Source organism: Oreochromis aureus, linkage group 7 (genome assembly GCF_013358895.1).
Source record: "Oreochromis aureus strain Israel breed Guangdong linkage group 7, ZZ_aureus, whole genome shotgun sequence".
Lineage (NCBI taxonomy): Eukaryota > Metazoa > Chordata > Actinopteri > Cichliformes > Cichlidae > Oreochromis > Oreochromis aureus.
Window position 1 is genome coordinate 23,279,888 of NC_052948.1, and position 27,735 is coordinate 23,307,622.

Genomic DNA, 27,735 nt, shown 5'->3' on the forward strand with positions numbered 1-27,735 from the left:
CCATGTTTACTTTTGGTCCCAAAGGCAGGACCCTAGAGAGCTCAACACAGCCAAGCTTTCTTTGGCTTAACTGGCTTAAAAAGTTCTGAAACTCCAGTTATCACAATCTTTATCAACTTTTCTGTTTCCTTTCTTCTTTAGGTTCTTTGTGGGCTCACAAGAAAATGGGCGTCTGGTGACTCTTCTTCCACACGAAGTGATCCCTGTGAGTGCCCACATGATCAGAAGATGAGGAAATAGTGATAAAATATAAATATATATACATATAAATGATAAAGAATATAACAGTAAAATCAAACACTGTTGCAAATAAGACAAGAGACTTTTTTTCACCAGAAAACTTAAGACCGTTTTGCGTAACTATTTTTAAATCCCTGCAGAACTGCAACCACATAAGCTAGCGCAATATTTTTTTTTATTGCAAATGAAACAGGAGGAGTTGTACTTACATTTTATGCCATCAGCTTGTCCTAAGTCACGGTTTCCTTCCATATATAGCTTTACAAAAATTGCGTAAAAAGCATTTGCAGCAACAAAAACATAATATTCCAGAAACAGCTTTGCTGATCCGATCAGCGGTTACACTTCCTACGTTGGAATAGATGTCAGCGCAAACTATCGCATGTCCGCCATTACCTGTCCGAAACAGGAAGTGACGTCATTTTCACAGAAAATGTAGTTTTTTACCTTCAGGGCCTTGTGATCCTGTACTGGTGTTTGACTTTATGCTTTTCTATATCGTTTCTGGGATGCTTAGAACTCAAATTGCACTGCTGGAAATAGTTTATTTTGATGCACATGCTGTTTTTTTTATTTTTTTGCAAATTTGCATTATAATATTTATTTTCGGTTTTACTGTAGGATATAAAAATTGGTGTATCTCAAAAATAAAACTATGAAGACACTGAAAATAAATTTCCTGTGGTGGGAAACTATTTTGTGCAACTTTTTTGTATTTACAGTTTTGAGGGATAAACCTCTTAAATTTCTCTAACTAGAAATATATGTAAAAAAAAAAAACAAAAAAAAACAACTTAAAATGATTTTCAATTTTTTTTTGTAGTTTATTGCACTTTTTTGCAATTTATGTAGTTACTATGGACTTAATGCATACATATTATTAAAATTTGGGATATAACGGTTGTATGATGTATAGCAACTTGAAATGCTCCAAAAAATGGCACTACAGCAGGTAAAAATATAAAGATAAGCTCTGTCAGACTTGGCTCTATGGTAGGTCTGAAAGAAGACACCAGAAAAAATCTAAAATTCAAAAGACACATACTAAACACAGAGACTAGAAACTTGCACTAAACACTATGCAGGGGGACGCTGGGAAAGGGGCAAAGTTAATAAACTTGTAAACTTTTTTTCATCAAAAAACTGAAATGAGTCATATTAAACACAATTAACAAAGTTCAGCACAGACAGGCTTTGTTTGCATCAGCCGGTTTAACAAAACATGGTTTGAGATAACGGTATCACCAGAAGGTTATCAACTGTTTTTGTTTAGCTTTCTGCTTCCGGCTCTTGGGTGCTCATGAAAATGGGTGTTCTGCATTAACAAATTAATACATGCACATTCCGGTGACAATGCAGTTACAGTTTGAGCTTCACTCAGTGGGTTTTAGTAATGCACCGCTTAACAACAACACATATAAAACTATTCTCCCAGCAGAGAATCTAAATGTTGCACACCTCGAGAGTTTCATGTTTGAGTGCCTGCATACTGCTGTGTGTGTGTGTGTGTGTGTGTGTGTTGGTGGGGGGTAAACGAGAGAGTAAGTAATAAATACTTGCATATGCACAAACTAACCAGCAGATGGCAGTGCATTACTAGAATAACACAACAAGGTAAACTACCATTTATAGCTGGGGTGAGTGATGCGAGATTACTGAGGATGGAATTACCTTCAGTCTTAAATTATTCATCTCCAGCTGAGGAACTTTTTGTTTTTGTTGTTTTCACCAGTCCTCGTTTGACTTATAGCATAGTTTATGTGCATTAAATGAAAAGGGTGAGTAGTATTACAGAGAACTTTAAAAAAAAAAACAGCAACAAAACTGGTATCCACCTTTTAAATGTGAATACTTTGCAAATATATTTTTATGACATTTTGTTTGATTTTTAAAAAATCACTGTAGTAATTGGTAGATAAACAAATTATGAAAAAATACATTAGTTGCAGACTTGAAACATCCACATCATTAAATGTAACCAGCTGAGGTTACTGAAATGAATCAAATTAAACATCTCCGAAGTACTCATGGTAGACCTGAAATATAGGTCAGCTAATTAATTTTCAAACATAGTTTACGTGCCATCCACTGACCTATTTCAATGGCCATCTTACTCTGGTAATATTTAATAACCAACTCCTCTTTTAAGAAATCAGGCTGCAATATTGTTCCTGAGTATCTCTCCCAGCATTTCTTGAGTGGGATAAACACAATCATATTTTATTACTGTTCGCAGAGGATTTGGGGTTTGGCATTAACTTATTCATGCTGATATCCGCAGCATTGATATCAGGCTGTGCATCACACAGCCTCCCTACTCACATCAGCTGCTGTGACATCCCGCCAAACCCTCCCTGACTCTCAGAATTAATAAAAAGAGGTTTTAACATGTCACTTCCCTTCCATTTCACTCCCAAACAATCCCACGAGACAACGTGAGAGGAGGGGGTTTAATAGGTGTGGGAATTGAGCTGGGACTTTCCATCTTTCTTGTCATGGAAATTATTTATTGCTATTCCTGCCATGTGTGTCTAAAACTTTAATGTCCCCGTGAAAAGGGGCTCTACATGGAAATGTGGGTGTAGTTTGTTTCCCCATCTTTTGTCCGCTGCCATTTGCTGCTAAAAGATATATGAACAAGCAACTCCCAGCCAGCTTGCTCTACATGAATTCCTTTGCTGGGCTATAAATAGATCCATTGACATTGCATCCCATGGGTAAGCAGCCTCTCAGCATTTCTGAGGTCCACCGGTAAATTGATCATTATTTATTTACTGTATTGCTCATTTGTACATCTCATTTATGAGCAGATGTCACAGAACATTTTCAAATGGTAATGAGTGATGTCTATTGTTGATGTTTACCATTTACAAAAAATACAGCATGAGAAACTTTTCTTTTTTTTAAATTATACATCCGCATTCATGATGAGAGTTGCTTTACATTTCTGTTGGTCACACGAGTACGTCTGGCATACGACTCCTCCTTCTGTCCAGTGTGGTGGTCAGATGCCAGAGTCAAAGACTATTCGGTCAACTGTGACTTCCTTTGTTAAAGGAAAACCTTTCCTCTGCTTTTGTTTGACTGACATCACTAGATCGAGTCTGTAAATGATGTAACGTTTACAAATTTCTCTCATCTTTCTGACAACAGCAAAATAACTCTCAGTGAGATACACCGAAGGCAGGTTGAGAATAAGAATGGGGTAGATTGTCTGCAGCTCAGAATGTGGCTGAACTTTCTGATATATCTTTGTTCTGTCCTCTGAGCATCAAATTGACTTTAGAGCTTGAAAAGGAACATTTGAGATTGTTGGAGAAGAGATCACAATACTAAGAAATTTATAATCAGACTAATCCAATGTCAGTGGGGTTTTTTTAGATAGTCTTGAAAACTAGGGGGCAAAAAGACTACATACACTCACCAGCCGCATCATTAGGTAACCCTGTTCAACTGCTTGTTAGCATAAATATCTAAACAGCCAATCAAATGGCAGCAACTCAGTGTATGCTGGCATGTAGATACAGTCAAGATGATAGGCTAAAGTTCAAGCCGAGCATCAGAATAGAAAAGAAAGGTGATTTAAGTAACGGGCTCTTCTGAGTATTTAAGAAACTGCTGATCTGGTGTGATTTCCCACACAACCATCTCTATGGTTTACAGAGAATGGTCTGAAAAATAAAAAAATATACAAGTTTGTTAAAAATTCCTTTTTCATATCAGAGGTCACAGGACAAGAGTCAGATGGCTTCAAGTTGATAGGAATAGAAATTCAAGTAATCACTTGTTACAACCAAGTTATGTTCAGTCAACCAAGATGATTGTGGAAGGAGTCAGATACAATGAGTCAGTGAAACTCACTTCAGACGCTTTGGAATTTAAAGATGTGAGAATGTAATCAAACAGCTGATCAGGGAGGGGTCACTTGCCCCTCCCTTCCTTCCCTCCCCATCTTCAGCTGCCTCCCTCTTCTCGCTCCACCACAGTCACCCACACATGCAGGGCCTTGGGGTAGGGGTGTGTCACCAGGGTGCAGGGGAGGCATCCCCCCCCCCTCTGTCCCCTTCTGGCTGCCTCTGCCTCAATTTTATCCCACAACTTAGACATTCACATTACTCACACTCTCATTACACATACATATAGGATCTTGGGGTGGGCACGCCACACAGAACAAATTACCATCAGGGTGTACACCTCACCCCTGGCGCCGTTGCCCACCTCTCAATTTTAAATACACGTAGACATTGAGGGCTAGCAGGAGGGGCTATGCGCCTACCTGCTGCTCTGGCAGGTAGCTCCATGCCCTCCTGGGTTTTAAATGCACCTTAGAACACACATACATCAACACTACATATGAGCGGGAGGAGGGAGGTTTGGAGTCTTCACACACCCCCGTTCTCTGCGGCCTGCTGGAGCGGGGGGGCTAGGAGGAGGAGTTGGCCGTCCGACTGGGGTCTGAAATGGGGCCTCCCTGCTGCTGCGGAGTCGGGGCGGTCTGCTTCTCCCCACCGCAGGGAAAAGGGTAACACCACCTGGGTCTGGGCGCAGTTTCCCCCTACAGGGGGAGGGGTACCCGGACCCGGTTCTTAGAGTACGCTTGGGGAGAGTGATTGTGTGTACAGTGTCTCTTTATGTCTGTCTCCGCGTTGGTTGAGTGTGGAATAATTGCCTATGAGAGCATGAGGGTGGGAATGGATGTTTGTATCTGTGTGTGCCTGTATGTCTGTGTCTATATGTCAGGTTGGGTATCAGACACCACCCTCTGGGGACATCTCAGGCCCTCCAAGGTTTGGAGGCCTATCTCCCCACCACTTCCCCTGCCGGTGGTGGACGCCTCAGACATCGGTGCGTTGGTGGTTCTCTGTGTCCGGGGTGGCGCCCAGGTACACACGGCTCACTCCTTGGCGGCTGCTTATCGGGGCCGGGAGCCTGGGGCTCGCTCGGGCCACTCGGAGGCGGGTGCCCTCGGCCTCGGCCCGGGGCTCGGTCACTCAGGCACAGCTGGCTGCCGGCGGAGCTCACGGGCACGTCACTGCAACCGGCTTCTGCTCCGCGGCTGCTGAGTGACCCCTCATCTGGGACTCTCCTCAGCTCTTTCTGGGATAGTGACGCTGCTGCCCCTCTGTTGGTCTTCCTTGGTCTCTTGTGTTCTGGGGCCTCTGGATGTCTGGAGTTTTGATCTCCTCCATACCTGCTTCATGCCCTGGAGGACGGGCGGTGGCCCCCACACCCTCTAGCAGATCATTACATGAAGGAACCTTTTTGTTCATGCTCACAGGTGTACACACAGGTGATCACACACAAACTACACCCTTTTTGGCTCCTACCTCAAAGCACACTGTGCGCTGTCGATCTTCCACGTGCTGCACAATAATGTCTAACATTTAGTATTTACTGTCATATTCCATAGATCATTGTGATGTTGTTTATTACTCTCGTTTTCTTCTGCTTGCTTTCTCTTTCTTTCTCAACAGGTGATCCAGATGATCGATATATGTATTTTTTGTCTGCTTATTTTGTTGGTTTTGGTTTTGCCCTTTTTCCCCGTCCCTCTTCCCCGCTGTTTTTCTTTCCCTCTTTCTTTCTCCCCTTTCTTTCCCCCAGTTAAGTCTGTCCCGTATTCAGCAAGTGAAAATAAAATAAACAATAAAAGGTGAATCAAATGGACCATTACGGCAAGGCTGGGATGGTCAATTTGGTAAAGTAAATCCGTTGGGCATCTTTCTTCGCCTTTAGACAATAATTCTGATGGCAAAAGAACCAAACGGGACAGGTTTAAAAAAAAAAAACAAAAAAAAAACAAAAAAAACCAGCTGATCAGAGGGAAAGTGTGATTTATAGGATACTCAAGCCTAACATTAGCTGGCATAATGTTAGCTTATAAATCAGCTGTTTTTGTGACTTAGCAGGATGTCAGCTGTCTGATGACAAGAGGGTCACATGTCTAACCTGCTGCCAATAATTAATTAAGACAATATCAGGAATCAGTGAGCACATTTATGAATGTTTTTGCATGCATGAGCCATGACTTCAGTCCAGGAGATGAGGCTCGAGGTGAGGAGGAAGAGGATGACGTTTTATGCCAGTTGTGTTTTGTCTTTCTTTTCCATTTTGGCTTCTTTGGTGAAGGGGAGCCTTCTCAGACGATAAAGCCAAGATAAATCAAGATGTGATCCATCTTATCTTTCCTCAGAAGGTGCAGACACAAATTAAAACTTGCCTAGAAGTTCACTCCTCCTCCACCTTCGGTGTACTACATGTGTGGTCGGTTTCTAGCCACATCTCGGCTGCTGTAGTCAAGACAACGGGACGACATGGTGCCTTACGTAGACCAGCAAGTGCGTCTATGCATTATTATTATTATTAGATAATTCTAAGCTTATGAGAATGCAGCTGTTAATTGGAAGATGTAATTACACACTATTCAATCCATAATTATGAGTACAGTATTCTTTTTTCTATTAAATAACCTGAAAGTATAACTGACTGTACCTTTAAATCTTGTGTTTGCAGTGCCAGTGTCGGTCTGTGTTTTCTAATCTTGGTCAGCTTTTGTAGTTCTTCTGAGTGCTCTTTGTTGTCACTTCCTCTTTTACATTAGCACATAGTTTTCTTTTATGTCTCAGTAAATTGCACTTCTTATTTTCTCAGTGTCTACAATATTTACACCTGTTCCCAACTACTGCAATGTATTTAACCTTGTGTTTGCCACTCTATTCAACCTACTAGTGTATCCTGTGGCCTTTCCTGGGTTTCTCCTCATGTCTCTCTCATCTTTGCTTTTGCATTGCCCTTCTGATTATTATTGTCTTTCAGTTCTAGTAGATTTTTTGGACTTTCATTGGTGGATCTCTTTTCACACCACCTCCATTAGATCTTTAAAGACGCCTGTATTCTTTCTACTTTCCTCATCTTACCCTAAAGCAAAATTAGTTGGCAGTTGGCAGTGAAAAAGGTTAATAGCACAAGCAATATTAAGTGGCCCTTTAAAGTCCCATTTACTTATCTATTTACTTTGATACTGAGGCAGAACCAGTCAACATTTATTAAGCTGGGACCATTATTTATATTTATCTGGCACAGAAACTGATATCTATTTTTTTTCTTTTGTTTATTTTGTTCTTTCTCTGAATAGCAAACTGTTGTAGGGAAGTAATGTTTTGTGTATGAGTGTGTATGTGGGAACAACAACGCTAAAGAAATGGATCCAAAAAGTTCTGGAAACATAATAATGGATGTAATTCCAGTTCAAATGAGCTTCACAGTGGTCTGTCCCCTGCTCGCAAAGATAATCACACAAAAAAAGGCAAAAAAATCAATCATTTTTCCATCAAAAGTTCTTGTCCTAGATCTACACATTATTTTTCTGTTCAAGAATTAATGAAGGATGCATTAAGGTGCACTCAATCATGATGATTTGACAACATCTATTAATGTATTAAATATAATCAAACCTCTAAAACAGAGACGCAGCTTCTTTGTTGACAGAAATTTCCATTCACATCGACTTTGTTTTAAAAAAAAAAATGCATTCAGGCGTTTACACTGATCTGTATAAAGATTTTATAAGCTCTGAAACCGAGCCATATCTCTAGAAAATCCTCTATGGCACCGTCACATTTATATTCTCCATTTTTGCCAATTGAGTCTTGATGGAGCTGTACATCTGTGAGACATCACAGATGCAAAGTCTGGCTCTGCTAGCTTGTTCTCACTAAATGAGGATGAACTGTGAATGTTAACTGTCCCAAGGCGCATATTTTAATGCTGAAAATCAGCATTTTTGCCCCCCCTTTTAAATGTTGTTACTTCTGCATACTCAAGGCGACATGTCTCCCCGAAGACAAACTCATTACCTATCCCTCCCTGTCAAGCGTCTGAGCTCACAGCGAGCTGACAGACTGTCCTTTGGGCTGCTTAACTCTGTCAAGATTCCAGCACATATTAGGCTTGTTTTTCTTTTTGTTGTTTTTTTCATTTCTTTTGCAAAAAAAAAAAAAAAAAAAAAAGCAGCTTCACTGCTGCCCAGAAATCCCCAAGATACATCCTGCATCAAAACCATTTAAAATCTATCTGCTATTGGACTTGGATTCCTCAGTCTGGATTGGATGATGGGGGACTTCACTCTGTGTCAGACTCCGCATCACTGCATCATGCCTTGAGATTGGTTCATTACATAATAGACTAAGAAAAGACCACAACATCCCAGGAAGGCCTCAGCATGTGTAAAAATAGATTGGTAGGCACAAAACAATCTGGTAATTTTTAGCAACAAACCGCCTCCTCCCCGCCTTCCCCCCACCCTCCCAACCTCCATCCAGGTCTAAGAATAGCAGCAGAGATGTTTCATATCCATACTTAGTCTCGTACTTGCCAGCACGCTTTTACCCTTGTAATTTCTGAGTCGAGTGGACAGACACTGCATTCTGCAGGGTTGGTGTATGTTTGTGCGCTGGCTGCAGGGTTTTCTGGGTGTGTCATCAAAATTTTACGCACACTTCCTTATTCCATTACTCATCACCACCTATTTCAGCACGCAGGCATCTCGCAGTTGATAAGCTTAAAAAGGGGGAACGAGGGAAATAAAAGTGGCGAAAACGGCAGCTCAGAGACACTTGTAGCTCCGCATATTGGATCAAGTCATATTAGGCTCATGCTGAGCTTGTTCAAGGCAACTTTAGAGTCTCAGCACTCAGCGCAATCAGTCCCCATAGTGAGAAAGGCCCGGAAATGCGATTCCCTTAGAGGCGCCTATTAAAAAGTAATTTTTAGTGGGACAGATAGAAATGGGGATTCCAGTGAAACTGTGAAAACTATCTTTGGGGAAATGATTTCTTTAATTTAGGTTATAATGTCGTGAGATATTGTACTATTTAATTAGATCAGTCAAATAAGTATCCTCTAAAACACTTTGCAGCTTACTCAGACTATCAGTCTTGCCTTTCTTATTACAGGAGCAATTTGACGTTTGGGAAATATGCTTATTCCTGTTCCTGCTGATGGGAAGATTTGGAAGATCAACATCCCTCTTATCCCACCCAGCAAAAACACAATGAAAAAGTGCTGAAGATGGCTGCGCCAGAGGTCTGAACAACATTTAGATTTAGTTAAAGAAGATAAAAATCATCTTCTCAGGGGAGGTTAACTACTGCTCCATCATGCAGCCCTCGCGTAATATGAGACCAACAAGTTCTGACTGTCACAACAGCTCTGCAGAGCAACTCAACATTAAGAACACGAGAGATAAATCCATAAGAAACAGAGTTTACACACAGCACTGTGGCTGTGTAACCATAACCACTCCACAGTAAAAATTCAGTCAATTAAATGTAAAAAACAAACAAACAAACAAACAAAACAAAAACAAAACAGAGACATGCTTGAATTTATTGGAAGCAAAGGATTTCCCATTTTGCTAGAAGAAAGATTGGAGAGAAGAGACTTGCTGACGGAGTTTTCCTTTCCTTTGGCATTTTTCCATCTTGCAAGTACAAGAGGTGTGGCACACAGGTGCAATATACAAACTATATCCATGGTGAGCGTAGGACTCTTTTTATTCATGCTGTGTCAGTTATTTAAGATTTAAACTTTCAGTTTGAATGTTGGTATGTGACTTTTAAAAAAAAAAATCTATCCAACTGTACCACATTGAGAAGTGAATTAAAAGTAACTATAATTTGTCATGTCACCATTATACTTAGATTGTGGCAAACGGTGGTAGTTTGGCTATTTAAAAAACAAAAAAACAACATATTTGTGCCAATTGTGTCACAGGCTGACATTGCTTTAAAATCATGGCTGGAAGGCAAAGGTGTCTCATTTCATTTAACGTGCGTTCCCTCGAATTCTCTCTCTCCTCATGTAACTTTCTTGCCACCTTGTCTGCTCATGTCTCCAGTGGGTAAGGAGTCAAGGGAAGGATGTGCAATTTGGGAAATGTGAAAGGCGGGATGGGGTTATTTTAAGTCGAAGATGGGAAAAATATAAATGCATGGGGTAGCTGCTGGGCAAAGAAGAACAGAAAAACAGCTCACACATGGCAGAACTCCAGTTATACAGATTTACTGTGTCTTGTTGTAGTGTTGTTTTGTGATGGGCCACTTTCTTGTCTACCCATAGGTTCAGTTTGGACATACTGTATGTAGGCATCTTATGAACTTTGCTTTTTTTAAAGCCAAATTTAACCAATTTTAGCCTTGATAAATTTGGTGAAATTTGTTCCATTTACATATCTTTTAGGCCCTCGATAAAGAATAATCTTCAGTGGGTGAAGATGAATTAGTGAATGATTAGAATAATGCTGGATTCCAGTCTTTGTAAAAGCTTAAAAAAAAACTACATTTCTTCTTTTACTTTGCAACCAAATACAAATGTAAAGGGATGTCTTTTTAAATGCAGTAAGTGGCATTAAAATAGTTATGAATGGAGGTGACCAGGAGACGGATACAACAATAAATGTCTGCAGCCATCTGTAAAACATGGTGGAGGCTCTGTTGTGGTTTGGGCCTGCATTTCAGCCAGTGTTATTGGGAATCTTGTCATAAACGTACTGTCAGAATTTAGTCTACAGCAACACCAACTGGACTGACAACAGCAGAGAATTGGAAAAATGGAAAATGGAAAAATTTGGAATGTCCCTCAAAAAGCCAGGGGGACTATTCCTGAAGACTACTTAGACAAATGATGAGAAAGCTTGCCTAAGACAATTCAGGCTGTGCTGAAAAATAAAAGGTGATCATACCAAACACTGACTATTCAATTTACTGAGTTAAATCAACCCCATCATACCAAATAGTATAAGGCTCCAGCTGCTCACAGTGTTGATCTCTCAGACTCTGGCACTTACAGAGTCTGCAAACATGAAGTGAACTATGTTTGGGTCATACAATAAATATCGGTATGTTATGTAACACTTTGTGCTTTTTCTTTTTCCTGTTGTGAAGATAGCTGAGACTTATTTAAGGTTCTGCTGACCTTCCAGTTTCATTAATAACTGCTTTATAAGGTATAGATGAGGTGACACAAAACACTGAACTAACAACTAGTAACTGCCCGATTTAACCACAAACTGCAAATGAAAGAAATAGTTATAAAACCTCTATTATCCTCTATTTACTTAGACTTTCTAAAAGACACCAAAAATCATTAACAGTTCCTAAATAACTTCACCTAAATACTTCATATAAGACTTTACAAAACAGTTAATCCATTGTCCATTAATCCATGTTTATAAATGACATATGAAGGAGGAGTAATGCTTTATAAACAATGATTTAATTAATAACTAATACCTTACTAATCCTTAATATTGTGTATTATAAGGCATTAGCTTACATTTTTTTTATCATTTACACACAATTCTAATGATATCAAAGGTGATATGTGCAAACATGACTAATATCAAGTCATATCAAATGTACTGTGATTCTAACATTCCTACCAGTAAATTATACAGAATTCCAGCCACTGCATTTCATTTCCTTTGTTTCGTCTATTTTACATTATTAACCTTGGAGTTAGTTAAGTTAAGTTAAGAAATGGATGGTTAGATATTTGCCTACCATGATTTTGTGTGAGAGCATCTGAAAACACCAATTAAAGTTTCTGATTATAGCCTCAAGTGGGAGGCGACCATAATAATATAATATCTCATCATGAAGTTAAAAGTAATATGCAGATAAACACAGAGAACAGATAGCGGCGGCGACTCATTAAAATCTTGGAAAGAACAGAAACAAGGAGGAGAGAAAAGTCTACTAGCTGTAATTAGCACAATGACACTTGTTACAAAGCAGCCCCCGCTCTGAGCATGGCAGATCACTTCCAAGCAGCATCAAGCGATTGTTTTGTTGCTGCTCTGAAAAGCAGCAGGAAAACAATTCCTATCCATCAAGGCTGGCGGTCTGTAACCACTGGACATTTTCAGTGGATCTGTCATGAGGCATTTGAGTGAGAGCATGGAAAAACTGGACTAGATAATAAAGCAGAAAGCCTCAGACTTATAAGAGAAACACTGCACTGTATATTTAAGACAGGAGCCTACTGCACTCTCACACAAAACACTGCCTCTGCATTTCTTGCTGGATGACCAATTCAGCAAACCACCGATTAAGTACTGTAGCACACAACATAAAACAATATTCACTGCACTGCACATTGTGCACATTGTGGAACATTAATTTAGAGGTCTGAATTCCTTCATTATGAGCAGAAAGTTCCATAATGTTTTGGTATTTCAGCTATTTAAAAAAAAGCCATGTCATTTCTTTGGTCTCTTGATGTTTTACTAAATAATAAATTAGAGAATCCATAAAATGGAATAGCGAAAACAAAGGTCATTGTCACAAAAATAAGAGGGCATTGATGAATCGTTATGCTGTAAATTCCATATGGGCCAACAAGAGAAGAAAAATTCCTCAGTATTTGATAGCAGGAGCGTCTGACTGCTACCATGAGAAAACATCATTAATCCCTTTCAAAATCCTTGAGATCCAGTGTGAACGGGAAAATTTATGGGAGTCCAAATATAGTCACGTCTTATTGGTTTGCTCAGATTATCTGGTATTACTTTAAAACTGAAATCAATTTCTCTTCTTTGTCCCTCACCTAGAGATCATTATATACACTATATTGCCAAAAGTACTTCCTAGTCTGCCTTCACACACATATGAAATTGAGAGGCATCACATTCTTAACCCATAGGGTTTAATATGTTGGCCCAACCTTTGCTATAACAGTTGTAACTCTGGGAAGGTTTTCCACAAGGTTTAGGAGTGTATTTATGGGAATTTTTTTTCCCATAAATACACTGATTTTTCTCATTTTTCCAGAAGTACATTTCTGAGTTCAGACACTGTTGGATGAGAAGGCCTGGCTCAAAGTCTCCAGACTAATTTCTATTGGGTTGCAGTTTGGACTCTGTGCAGGCCAGTCCAGTTCTTCCACACCAAACTTGCTTGATTTGTGCACTAGTGTGCTGTTGTGTTAGAACAGGAAGGAGCCATCCCCAAACTGTTCCCACAAAGTTGGGAGAATGAAGGTGTCCAAAATGTAGCATTAAAAGTTTCTTTCACTGGAACAAAGAGGCCAAGCTAAACTCCTGAAAGACACCCCCACACCCCCATAACTCTCACTCCACCAAACACTTTACACTTGACACCATGCAGTCAGACAAGTACCGTTCTCCTGGAAACCACTAAAACCAGTTTCATCCATTGGATTGTCAGATGAAGAAGTGTGATTCGTCACTCCAGAGAACATATCTCCACTGCTCCAGAGTCCAGTGGCAGCATGCTTTATAACACTGCATCTGACATTTTGCATTGTGCTCATTATGCAGAAGCTCTCTGCACACTGTTCTTGAGTTAATCTGAAGACCTCATGAAGTTTGGAAGTCTGTAGCGATTGACGAAAGTTGAAGGACATTGGCGACTTCTGCACACGATGCGCCTTAGCATACCCTGACTACACTCTGCCATATGTCTGCTATTCAAATATTTTACATACTAACTAGTTGAGATTATTTAAAACATCCTGCTGCCCATTTGTGCAAGCAGCTTATTACAACCCTCAGTTTGGTATTATTCTTGTGTGAGGTGACATCAGCTGTTTAAGTGAATGCTTTAAAAGGACATTTCATGAACTTAACTTCAGGTTTATTAACATAATTATTTGACTATGTCAACCATTTTCTGTGCTTAACCAAACATTTTCCATTTTAACTTGAAAAATCTCAATAATGAAGTCCAGGGCTCATTTAAATTACAAGTTTTAGTAAGGATTTGGGTAATACCACACATAGGGTACATAGAAAGTAATCAACTACTGTATTTGTTGCACATTGTTTGTATCCTAATGCAGCGGTCCCCAACCTTTTTTGCGCCACGGACCGGTTTATGCCCGACAATATTTTCACGGACCGGCAATGAGGTGTCGCGGATGAATACAACAAAATAAAACTAGTGCCGGTACCGAAAAAAAGAAGATTTATTCATAACACACGTGAAAAGACCCAGGAAAACCGAGTTAACGATAAAAACAATAACAAAATAACGCTGAAAACCGATAAAAACCCTGAAAACCATACATTTCACACCTGAACCTCAACTCTCGCGGCCCGGTACCGAACGACTCACGGACCGGTACCGGTCCGAGGCCCGGGGGTTGGGGGCCGCTGTCCTAATGCATAGGGTTTAACATGATCTTATATTACAAAATAATACCACCCTTATCTTTCCCACAGCTAGTCCGTTATAGTTTTTACTGTAACAAGGATGCAAGGGCTACACTCATTTGTTCTCAATATTCAGGCAAAGCGTAGCATTTCTGAGCCACATTTTTTTGGACTCCTTGCAAGCATTTCAGCCTGTTATCCTGCCATAACGCATTCGATTTTAAGATGAACACTTTACAGGTGTAATAGTGTGAATCTATTCCAGCGTGCTGGCTCTGTTTGATTTTATTGGCAACACTGACAAGGACAGGTGTCCAATAACAGAGTGAGTTTAGTAGCTTCGGTTTTGCGTTTTACAGCAGTGTAAGTGGTGTTGGGCTTACTTTTTAGGTACAGGATTTAGCATGTTTAGGAAATGTGGAAGTTTGTGAAACAGTTTGTGAAAACTTAGTTATGTAGGCATCCCAGGCTCAATCAACATTAATATGAACGCTAGCATTCTTCCTGAGAACTTTTGAGGAATTCTAAATTGGATTTTCAATCCAATTTTATTTTTTTTCATGCATATAGCACCACTTCACAACTGTTTGATTGAGTCAATTTATATTGCAAGGTAAAGATCTTACATTAAAGAGAAAATCTCAGAGATGATCTTCTATTAGCAGCACTTTGTGAAAGTGGTAAAGAACTCCCAGAGGACACTTCTCCCTGAACCTGAACCTGAGCCTATAGCAGCATAAGTAAGCAACGGTTCAGGGTCACCTGATCCTGTACTAATTATTAATGATAAAAAATCAAAAAGGAAAGTTTTAACATGGGTTATCAGTTTCCCAAACTGGGAAGTGGTTCCACAGGAGAGGCTCCCATAGACTCTAAAACATGTAATGGGGTCTGACTATTCAAAGCTCTGTACATGAGAAGATGGGTTCTTAGCACACAAACAACAAATAAACAGAAAACAAGATTAGATAGGAATATTTATTTAAAGACGTCAGTTGTTACAGAAACAGTCATTTTAATCAGTAAGTTGTTTGTGGCCTCTATGTTTCCTGTTAGAACAGTAAAACCTGTGCTGTCTTGTAACATCACTAAGCTCGAGAACTGGTTTAAAATAATTATATATCAATGGAGAAATCATATTAGATTGGCCTTGTGTGCCACTACAAGCATCATGCAAAGTTGTGAATCAGCCTTCTGAGGGCTGATGAAATAAAACGGGGCAGATGAACAGTTTCAGTATTATCTCACAGTAAATAAACATGGCTGCATGATGCCACACAGCACTATCCCAATGATTCTGTCCTCTGAGCAAGACAGTCCAGCTTTTTGTTTTTCGTCTTGTTTTGTTTTTTCTGTTTGGATCATACACCCTGTTATTCACATCACTTCAACCACTGAGTCTGAGTGAACAATGCCGAGATGAGTCTGACAGAGAAGTGGCCGTGCGTCAATGTACCGAAAGATAAAACTAAAAAAAACGAGAAGAAGAGAAAAGCAATCAGAGAAGAAGAATTGGTCTTCAAAGGAAACATCTGAAGGCATTGGACATTTCCAAGACTAATCAATTGAGATTTTTAAGGCAAAAATGTTCTCTTAAATATTCTGAAGTAACACACAAAGATGTCACAGTACAATTTTTCCTTTAACCTCACAGGTGCATGTCTGATAGAAAAAAAAAAAGTTGCACACATGCAGTTTTAATCCATGCTATAAAAAACATCAGGATAAAACAGGATATTCATCACAAGCATTCAGTTAAACCACTTTATCAAGATAATTTACAGCAAACAGAGTTCATGTTATTTGTGCAGATCACATGGGCGTTCACATGGCCTGGCATGCTGACATGCTACTGCTTTAGCAGAGTGACATGGATGCGACGATGAGCAGTGGGAGGCAGCGAGGTGTAAGCCTTCATTAAAGCTGGTTTGTTTACCAGTAGTGATTTTTTTTTTCTGTCCTACACAATAAATGCTTTTGATTGTTACTCCTACACTGACACAGCCTCACAGGATCAGTGATTTCTAAAGTCTTCTTGAGGGCAAACATATGTATCCCAAACAAACGATCTACGTAATCTCACATGGGATAGTGTTAAAGTCATTTAGTTGTAGAATGTGATATTTTAGTCTCGAGGACTTATCAGGGTTAATGGAATTCTTGAGTTTAAGACACTGTTGAATGCTCACCTCCTTACGATGCATAAAACATTTTTGTCAGTAAAAACAAAAAAAAGAAAAATCAACTAACCACACTCTATAGCTGGCAGGTTTAGAGTTTCTTCCCATATTGAAGCAAGGGTGAGAGCAGCACTCTAATCTGGAGCTACTGCTATTTCAGATTGCTATACATCCTGTCACACCCATTGGCTAAGAGTTCATTTTAAAGGGTACCTATTATACTTTTACAAAGGTGGAAATAATACGTAAATGTGCAAATAACCCGTATGAGCTAAGAGCTCAGCTCTTATCCATAACATAACCAGCTATGCAGCTGTGGCTTTGAGAAGATCTGCCCGACTGCTGTTCAAAACTTGTTTTTGTGAGGTGCAGCCAGTTAGTAGAAAAATGTGTTAAAGGCATAGTTAAGTGTGCTAAAAAAAAAAAGGTTTCTTTCTGACGGAGGATAAACAAGGTTTTTAGCTGTGACTTCGAAGCTGCTTTCACGCAAAGAAAAATCCTACTTTAATAGAGTCCAAGATTAAAATATGGACTTAATAAAACAGGTTCCCCTCTAACTAAAACTATACAAACTATATAATCCAAGCCACCAAGCAAGGCAATGTTACAGCAAGATAACAGTTTCAATTCTCTTTATATATTTATGGCCCTTTTATAAGATTGTGTAATGAAAGACAGGTCAAGTTACATTTACTTTTCACTAAAATCAGAGGCTGATTGTTTGGGACAAAAAAAAGCACTACACCTCCCATAGTTATCATTGTATATTGTGCTGTACGAGACCAGAAAGCTCAATGGGCGCACAGAGTACAAGGGTCAGAGCATAGCAAATGGTAATATCTATAAACAGATATCTACATATGAATATGCTGAATTAGCAGGCAAGAGATGAGGCATTTGGTCATTTTTCTCCCATTTGTTTAATTAGTGAAAATGTCAACCATGCTTCCCATGCTAACACTTTTAGTAGGAACCTGAGCCATTTTTAAATGATCTCTAGCTCTGCCAGATGGGCATTTTTGAGGATTTCTGCACTGATACTAAAAGAAAATAAATTGGTAAAATTATTCTCTATCATGTGCAGGTTTTTAATTAGATTCAGATTTAGATTTTTTTAACAGTTGCCCGCAAATTCTTGAAAAATAAAACAAAACACAAGCTGCATTTCAAAACAGAAACAAGAAGAAGAAGGAAGAGAAGGAAACCCTTAATCTTTATACAACCCTCACTGTTATGTAAGTGTCATGCATGTTTCATACACAAATACATGTACTGGATGTACAGTATATACGAGAGCGTGAGCGTGAGATGAAGCTCACATCTTGTCTTGATAAATAAATAAAAAGGCCATGCCTTGTGTTTCAGGAAGAGAGTCACAGAGTGCCGGCAGTTTGCTGCAAGTCAACTCTCCAGAAAACGTACGTACGATATATACAGATTATACTGTATATTTACATGTACTTATAAAAAGACTGTTCCTGCCTGATCTGGTCTGATCTGGTTCAGGCTGACGTTGCTCCAGTCTTGAAACTAGTGCTACATTTTGCAATTCAACATCCCGACTGTTGTACGGGGTCCCCGCCATCCCGTCACCTCTCCCCTCCACGTGGAGGGACCCTATTCAGTCAAACTGAATAAGCTGGGATGAGATGCTACACTTAACAGTATTTCAGATTTGGCAGAAAAACGTTGCTACGGAGTGGATTTGATCATTAGCTTTTAAATGTCTTGCACACATTAAACACGCATCACTATCTAACAGTTTGCTTATAAAAAATACAGGCCTGTCGTTCATAATTTAAATATGAATAACCTACGTATAAACACTGATAAGGCCTGTTAGTCATGATTTAAATATGATTACAGGCCTCGGTATAAAATGTCATACTTAAATGAGCAGAAAGAAGCAGCATTACACATACATTATACTGACCAATACACAAAAAAGGCAGAAATTTTGTACAGTGTATAAACGTCTAAGAAACTGAATTTACAAGCAGTTCATAACATATTATATAACAGACATATTCATTAAGCATCACCAGCCAAGAAGTATATCGTTATTTTGAGGTGTGAGTTTAGAAAAAAGTGTTGTAAACCTTCTTTTATATTTATTCCTTGACTAAATATGGCCCTACCACACACATAAACTCTACACTACACATCTCAAAAGTATAAAGAAAAAAAATGCTTTTCTTTGGACATTTACATGGATTAAAAGGGACCTCCGGACAAGGTGGTTGATACTTGTCTAATAGGACATGGTTTGTGCTTTGCTTTCTTATACCCATTAACGGGAAGGCCGAAACTTATCTGAAAGTGACAGTGCAATAACCTGAAAACTACGCTCGATACATATAGGCTTTAGCAGTTCTGTAGCTTACTTCTTTAGAAAGGAGAGCGGCTGTGGTTAGCTTGGATTCACAGCAGCTGCAACAGATTGCAACAGTTACCTACTTGTCTGTCCCCCCGTGACCGTGACAACGACAAGTGGAAGAGAATAGATGGATGGACCTACGATTAGGTAGAAAATTTTTAAAAGTCTGTCAGAATCAAACAATGCAAACAAGTGCAGTTACTATTGAGAGATATATAGAATACTTGCTGTATCTAAGCCAATGGTATAGTTGGAGTTTTTAAGTAAATCAGACATTATTATTATCATTACTGTTATTATTATTGCAATATATAACAGCACAATTAGTTTTTGGGCATTTATTTACCAATAGAGACAAATTCTATATCCTTATTTCTTTTTTTTTCTGATAAAGATAACCTAAGACTGATGAGAGGTGGAATCTATTTTAGTGTGACGTATCAAAGACACTATTTCACAGCACAGAGGGGTCCATAATGTATAAACGGAGTAAGGGGGTCACTTTCTTGTAGTGTCAATGTCTTTCTATGCGGCTAAGGTGGCTACAGCTAATATGGAGTCCAGCAAACCAAAGAAGCAGATTAAATTCCTTCTAATTTTAAGCTTTTATTAGATGCCATGCCGACTGTTGTTGCTAACAACGAGTATAACAAAGAAGCAAATTTACATAACTTATTAGCAGCCATGTTGAAAAAGAGAGAGTGTTAATTGAAACCACTGCTGTGAATCTAAGCAAAGAGCAGCTGCTGTCACCTTTAAAGCCTTCAGGATGCGAGTATTTGATGATGAAACATGGGTTTTCTATGGAGTCTGAATTTAAGGAGATATATGGTACAAAAACTTTAGGACTTTTAGTTACAATACTGATGGACAAACATGGACCCAAACACTGTTGTTACAGTCATTACTTTGATCCATGCAGACGGTTGTTAAAAGAAAAGCAATCTGCACTTTTACCTCTTTTCTGTGGACATATCAAAAGTGTGTTGCTACCACAAAGGTGTGAGCCATCTAATCTGATAGCAACCAAAATGCTATAATTCTCAACGTACAGTTTGGCAAACATTATGAATACGTGGTGAGAAAGGTAAAACTGTGCGACGGACCACAGACTTGCCAAATATCACTACCAACACTTGTTTTGTTTTTTTTTAAACAATATTTTTTGGCAATACTGAACAATGTGAGAGGTAGAGAAATGTAAACCAAAAACCAAAACCAGAAATGCTTCTGAAGTACAGTGTTGTTTCATGAAAATAACAAGACTCTCAAACGTAACAACACAGTCAGGTTCGGTAGTGAAATGTGTGTTTTTGACTTCTGGGCTTGGAGAAATCCACGTTTCCATAACCCATTGTGCCAGCAATGTTTTCTGACAAAAAAGTAAGGCTGGTTCAAGTCCCTGTTGCATTTGATTTGACCAGACTCCCAAGGAGCACAGCTTCCTTTCGAGTCAAGGCAGGTGGATGGAGCAGACGATAGGAGCGTGGGAAGATTTCCGGTGGGTTTGTTCATGATGGAACATGGCAGCGGTGGTGGGGCGTTGTGTGGTAGGGACAAAGCCCTGAGTGCAGGACAACAGTGCATGCTTTTTTTTCCATAAACTAGCACATGCTCTATTTCTATTTAAAAAAAAATAATGATATATATGGCCCAAGTGCCATACATATATATATGGCACTGGGGCCTAAACATTTTTGTACAAAGTCAGAACCTCCTGTTTCTGTAGCTGAAAAATAGGACTCTGAAACGTATTCACATTTATTTGTATAAATTTCCTCCTGAAAAAAAAATCCACTCTATTCCTCAGTTTTGTAAACATTTATATATCAAGTGACATGATTTAGACAGAGGAAGTGGAAATGGGAACAGCTTGGATTCAGTCTGTCGAGTTTCTTTCCTGTTTACTCTTCCTGGTGCAGCTCGTTGATTTCAGACCACCACCACTGCCCTTCAAAATCCCCACCGTTTTGTCCACTCCTCTTCTAAACAGAAGGAGCATTCAGGGCTGTCTTCATCACCCTTCACGGCCAAATATTCCCAAAAGTGCAACATGCGAGATGCGGGCAAAGTTTGCCATGTGCTTAGGAGCTTCCAGTGAAGAGTGAAGCCTAAAGAGAGGACAGTAGACCCGTCTGGCCAATACTGGGGTGGAAGCCATTAAATTCGGCTTACCCTTCTCGTGAGAAGGGGGTTGATAGCTGGTGGTGGACAGGGAGTGTAAGGAGGTGGCAAGGGACCAGGTTTGATCCCCCGGGTTCTCATGTAGGACAGGAACTGGTCGGGAATTTCAGCCAGCACTTCTTTAGCCAGACGGGCCATGCTGAGGATGTGATTTCCTCGTCGGTCAATGTAGTCTCTGAAAGGAACAAACTGAGAGGGGAAGCGAGAGGAAAGGACACATGGAAAGGAGAGAACAGGAAATAATGAAGTCAGACATAAGTAATGTAAAGAGAAATAAGAGGCGGGGAGTACAGAATAGGAAACATGGACATTGAGAATAAGAGAATAGTAAAGAAAATGACAAAGATGAAAAGCAGAGATAAGACAAATGAAGACAAAATGAAGAGAAAGGAGGAAACAAGAAAATGAGATGATGGTAAAACAAATAAATGAAGAGAAAAGAGTAAAAAAAATGATGAGAAATGAAAGGAGGAGAATAGGGAAGAAGAAAAAGGGAAAAGAGATGGCATAAAACAAAGTAAAGTAAACAAAGTAAAGATGAAATAGAAGAAGGTGACAAAATAAGGAAAGGACAGGACAGAAAACATGTAGATTAAGAAAAAATAAGATATTAGTTAAGAAAAAGGAAACAAAAGGTGAGTGGAGCAGAGGAAATAAGGAAAGGGAAAGTCAGGAATAAGGGGAGTGCAGGGAAGAGGAAACAAGAAAATAAGACAGGAAACAAGGAGATGGAGAGGAAGTGAAAAGGGAATTGAGTATGGGGAATAAGAGGAAACAAGAAAAGGGAGATGATAGCAAACAAGGAAATGGAGAGGAAACATTAGAAAGGAAGGAAAAAGTAAACACTTGGTAGAAATTAGAGGAAGCAAGAACAGTAAACAAGCACATGGAGAAGTGAGCAAAACATACAAGCATAAAAAAACGGAAAAAGAAAACAAGGAAAGAAGGAGACTGGGAGGAAACAAGAAAAGAGTAAAAATAAGGTAAGGCAAGGAAGAGGTAACAAGAAGGAATACAGGAAATGAGGGTGTGGAGTGGAAATGAGAGAAGAGAAGAGGAGGGGAAACAAAGAAAGGTGAATACAGGAAATGAGATGTGGACAAAAAACAGAAAACAGTTATGCAAAATTATGAAAAAGAAAGCAAAAACACAGGAAAACAGAGAGAAGAATATTGCATGTAGAGGAAAAAATAAGGATCGAGACAGCGGAGAGAAGACAGAAAAACCAGCAGACTCAGAACAAGAGCAGAGTAGAGGGTCAAGCACAATGACCCTTTCCCATTAATCATAAATCCCACATTTCTCTCGACACCTTCTGCTGAGTGAACAGCCTCCCAGCCAGTCAGCCATGTCTTCGGGAGTATTCTGTACCTGAACAATGTCCCTCTCCGCGTATCGTCCTTGGGATGAGATCCTCTCTTCGTCCCCATCCAGCTCAATCATTTCTGAGGAGGGAAGCGCATCAGTAACACCCCGTCAGGAGGCTTGAACAGCCACGTCAACGTTGCGGTGAGCAAACATGACACACGGTTTTTGTGTTTCAATCTGCCAAAGTCATTAGCATGCCACAGGCTTACACTTACTTAGAGTGTTGATAGCCTCAAATGAGAAGGACTACACAGAATTTGCACGGCTGAGCGTGAAGCCACGGGGCCGTGAGTTACACGTAGCTGCGCACATAAGAGGAACGTGCCCGAATACATGTAAGCACAGCCAGCAATGAGCACCACAGGGACATAAAGCGAACGCGCACTCTGACTTCATATGCGTGCTAATCCCGTTGACGTTGCAGGCTCATTGCTCCCCATGAGTGAGCTTGTTTTTCTGTTTTTTTAACAGAGGACTGCTCTGTGAATTGTAAACACGAATGTTTCAGGGAGGAAACACAGCAGAGTGATGCGGCCCTTGCGCATTTAAAATCAAGAGGAAGAAGAATGGAAAAAAAGGAGTGCTGCTGGACTGAAAAGCGAGAATTTATCATATCCCCTTTACCTCGGCTTCTGTGAAGGAGGAGAGGGAGAATTAAGGGGAGGGTAAGCGGAGGAGTGAAGAAAAGAAAAGCTGCACGAGGAAGGGCTAAACCATGTGGGAGACAAGATAGGAAGCAGAACGAGGGGTGAGGGCAAAAGATTACTGCATGCTTTTAAACACACACGTATTTGCACGCAGACACACATTCACCCTGCTTACCATCGAATTCCGCTGGTCCAACCCCAACTATTATAATTGACATGGGCAGAGACGAGGCCTGTAAAGGGTGGAAAGTGACAGAATAACCACATCAAAGTCGGCGAAGAAGCAGCGTTCATTCTTTTCACCATTTGCTATCTTAAACCGTGCAGGCTGTCAGTGAAATAAGCCTGCAAATTACCAACTATACATTAACTGTTACAGTCCAAGGAAAGGAAGCTCTATAGAAAAATTAAATGCCATTGTTAAGGCAGACGGGGCCTTACGTCCTTACTCTGCAGCTGGTTTTATAAAGCCCCACGCCTGGCGAGATCTACAGTTTCTAATTTCATGCATCTACAACCTTGTCTAAATCTCTCGAAGCTTGACAGCTTAAAAATGACTCCCATTTACATCTTCCTCTGCCCTGAGCTCCAGCTGAACTCCCGGCCTGCATAGTAATATTGTTTATTAAATCTTAGTTGAGTGGGACAGCAAAGTACAGTTGGAATGATGAATGGAGCTTTTTCAGTGTTTCATAACTTCCCGTGTTATTAGACGGACGCCCAAATTGCTTGAGATATGAAGGGCATGGATCCTCCACGGGCTAGTAAATAATTACTCTCAAATCTCACTTTACAATAACATTACATCACACGGGGGGCAAAGTGGAAAAAGAAGCAGGAGAGCGGATGCGCGTTGAGGCCGTGCGAAGCATTAAGCCCAAGCAGCTGAGGCTCCAAATATATGAGCTCGCCCAAAATCGTTACACACATTAACTCTGATCACTCTAATTAGAAAGCAGAGTTATTAGAGCTGAACATAGCAGCGTTGGAGGGGGTGTAAGGGACGTGGTGGTGACCAGACTGACCCTCTCTTCCATTACTTCCCTCATTAGTAAAGATGAGAGACAAAGAGAGAGGGAAGAGGCAAAGATAGCAGCTGCACTGCTTTTCACTCTCTCGCTTTCATATTAGATGTTTGTTAGTTTATTAGGCCTCTATTGGGGTTTTAATCATACCTTCAGGGTTCCTTGCGAGTTTTACAGTAAATTAACTGAACGATTATAAGTACACATTTCACGGACTGCTACAGTAGATCACGTCTAGTAACCCACTGTGTGCTTACCGGTTTAAGTAAGTTAAAAAAACATTTTAAAATATAAAATATACATAGACCAGAGGTTAAATGTGAAGTGCTACTGTACATTTACTATGGACTCCTTGGTCTGCGCCATGTCTGTGATCACGCCATCAGAGATGATGAGCAGGATGAAGTACTGTGAGCCGTCTGTCACTGCTGAGGCATACCTGGTGCGCAAAGAGATGATGTGTCAGAGGTCAGGCAATCAAAAAATGACAAAAAACTGCCCCAAAAAGCAACTTCTGGGTGGAAAAACGAAGTCGAAGTCAAAGCGCCACAAACTGCAGTTCCTATTATTTCCACATGAGGCCGTCTCCAAAAGCTCCTCTGTTAAAGTCACCAAGTTCCACCATGAAACCATGATGTTTGAGTCAGTCAGTCTTTTATAACAACTACATGTAACTGCATTAATTTTTTTAATTCCATATAATACCATATGTTAATACTTTCCCAGCCTCACCTCTGTTAATTGTAGCCACTAAAGTGGAGTCTCATAAATGGCTTGCTATGTCCTGCTTCAGTTTTGGAGAATAAACCTATACAGTTGATGGACACTGCCTCATCCAGAACCGAGCTAACTAGCATAAGCTAATAACATAGCATTTCACCATGGCATCCTAACTGTAACTGCAAGATGAAAAAATGCACTTCCATCATTAACAAACTTTATTTCTTTATTTTTATTTCTTTATTTTTAATTTTGTTGGTATTTCATTAGCATTTTTTTTCATCTGAAGCTGATTAAAGTTTTAATATGTACTGCACTTACCAGTTTATGTGTCAGAGGGAGCAAGTTTATGGAAGATCCAATTTTATGAGAGCATAATATTAACTTGCTGGAGCAGCCCTTTAAAATCCCCCTGTCTCAAGCCCCACACATTGCCCTCAGCAATCACCTTATTAGATAAAATCTCATATTAGGTTATCACCCCTCAGAGATCAATACAATTATAATCTTATTTTATGGAAGACAAATGGACCAATTACAGCTGCGTGTAGTTGCCAGGCCCAAAAAATTACATAAAATGTGAAATAGCCATATTTGTAGGCCATGGCTACACTAATTAGTTTGAGGTTTGGGGTATTTAACACACAAAGCGCACAAAAACTGTTTAGTCATTTTTGGAAACACAGTCTTTCCATTCAAGTACAATTTCAAACCTATTCTCAATGAAAGCCAGACATTCTTTTTTGTAACCAGAACATTTCCAAATATTATGTTTCAATTAAAAGTATTTATTAAACTTTTATTAACATACTCACAAACAATGAGAATATATATTAAAGAATACACATTTATATCTGTATTTAATTGCATACTAAGGAGGAGTAATGCTTTATAAATGATGAAGTAAACACTAATGCCTTACTAATGCTTAATGGTATGCGTAAGTAAGTAACATGTTTCTGGCAGCATTAAAAGTTAATATAGAAACAAGATCCCAGCCAGTGCTTACACAGGTTTTTGTTACATGAACCAAAACTTTTGAAGTGATGTGCCATGGCATTTTGAGACCATATATTAAAGAACACTCTTAGGTGAAAACAGTCAAGCAATTAGTGATTTGCCGTGACTTGATGCCACTGTTTCTAAGCGCCATCTTCCTGGATTTCAGTCAGATGCTCCACACAAGTGAGCAGTGAACAATGCATCTATTCTCAGGCTGAGTGGGCGGACGACGCTCGCAGAGATGGGATTTGAAAGCCGATGATGAAAGGGGGGGGGGGAAGTGCTTGTTACAGTCAATCTTGAGGATCATGAGACAAGATCTGGCAACAGGGGATGTCAGGTGGGAGTTGGAGGACACAGAACTAGGAAACAGCACATAACTTTCTATCGGTGATTATTATTGTGTGAATTGAGTAAGTGCAGCTGACAGCTTCTTTCAGTATCTGCTAAAAGTATTACTTGTTTTAAATATTTGAAAGCTTTAGAAGAGCATATTTGCTGATCCAGTGAAAAGTCAACTTGGAGCACAGGGAATTTTCTATTTATGGCTGTTGGGATGGCCGTAAAGGGATTTATCTATTGTATATCTGTGAAGCGGTAGGAGGTGTGACATTTACTGTTATTCACAGCAGTGGCGCCAGCAATCATAATCCTGCATGCACTGAGCTTATAAAAGTTATTTTAAAACTATGTTCAAAATAACAGTTTAAGAACTTTAAGTCTAATCTTTGGATTCAGTAAGTGATTAAATCGATGGCTTTTTGAAAAAAGAAGGGAAACTACTCTATGTGATAAAGATTTGGCAGAAAATCTGTTATTTAAATACATTAAAAGATTTATCAGGCGATTAAAATTTGAAAAAAATAAATTAAATTCAAGCTTTCCTGTAAATTTCAATAATTCTGAATACTAATTAAAACTTTATATGCTCAAATATTTGGCTTTATATGACTTTAGAGTAAGAGCATGAATGTTTTTCTTCATCTTTACCAAATTTCAGATCCTGATTCATTTTGATGGGGACAATGACCAATCACATATTCAGGCTTTTATCTTTGATAGTTTTTGAGGTATTCATGTTCAAACATTGACGCAGATTTCAACTAGGGCTGCCACAAACGATTATTTTGATAGTCGACTAGTCACCGATTATTTTTGCAATTAGTCGACTAATCAGATCATGCATCGATTGGACGTAAAACTTACAGCTTGAAAATATGTTAAACGTTTATTTTGTGACCCAGAAAGAATAATAAGAGTAATATTAAAACTAACTAGCTGCCGCCATTGTTGACAACTGCGCTGGGCCGCACTATGAATTCTGGGACACAGCTTCTTCTTCTTCGGGGTTTAACGGCAGCTGGCATCCTTTACATGCACTGCTGCCATCTTCTGTTTCAGTCCGTTATTACACTTTTAAATCCTACTACTTATTCCTGCGTCTTTTGTGATCTTACAAAGCTTCAAACGACGCGTCGACTATTAAATCAGTCGTCGACGATTTTGATAGTCGACGTAATCGTGACTAGTCGACTAATCGTGGCAGCTCTAATTTCAACGTGCAAAAAAATGGCCGTAAAGTGGGTCAATGAACCATTTTTCAAAAAGATATATCCAGAAAAGCATTAGAATCTAAAATTTTTACAGCACTCATTATATATGTTTAAACTTTGTACCATGTGATTTTTTAACGCAAATCAGAGACAGCTGAGTAGCAGTAGTAGTGTATGCCTGTGTTTATTCCAGAATGATGGAATGAGCTCTGTTCTAGACTTTTGACAACATGGAGATGCAGAATGAACTTCAAAGTTGATTTCAA

At 39.5% G+C, this 27,735-nt stretch overlaps 1 protein-coding gene across 3 annotated transcripts in view; it reads right to left on the minus strand.

Annotated features, from left to right (window-relative positions):
- Positions 1 to 15,395: 15,395 nt before the first annotated feature.
- Positions 15,396 to 27,735, minus strand: part of LOC116314023 (copine-8-like) — a 76,319-nt gene continuing 63,979 nt past the window's right edge. For all 3 annotated transcript variants that reach the window (XM_031731906.2, XM_039615924.1, XM_039615925.1), the window contains 4 exons: positions 24,531 to 24,633; positions 23,345 to 23,402; positions 22,526 to 22,599; positions 15,396 to 21,343 (listed from right to left, as the gene is read on the minus strand). In XM_031731906.2, the coding sequence (XP_031587766.1) occupies positions 21,131 to 21,343; positions 22,526 to 22,599; positions 23,345 to 23,402; positions 24,531 to 24,633 (448 nt within the window). In that variant the 3' untranslated portion in view covers positions 15,396 to 21,130. The remainder of the gene's footprint in view (positions 21,344 to 22,525; positions 22,600 to 23,344; positions 23,403 to 24,530; positions 24,634 to 27,735) is intronic.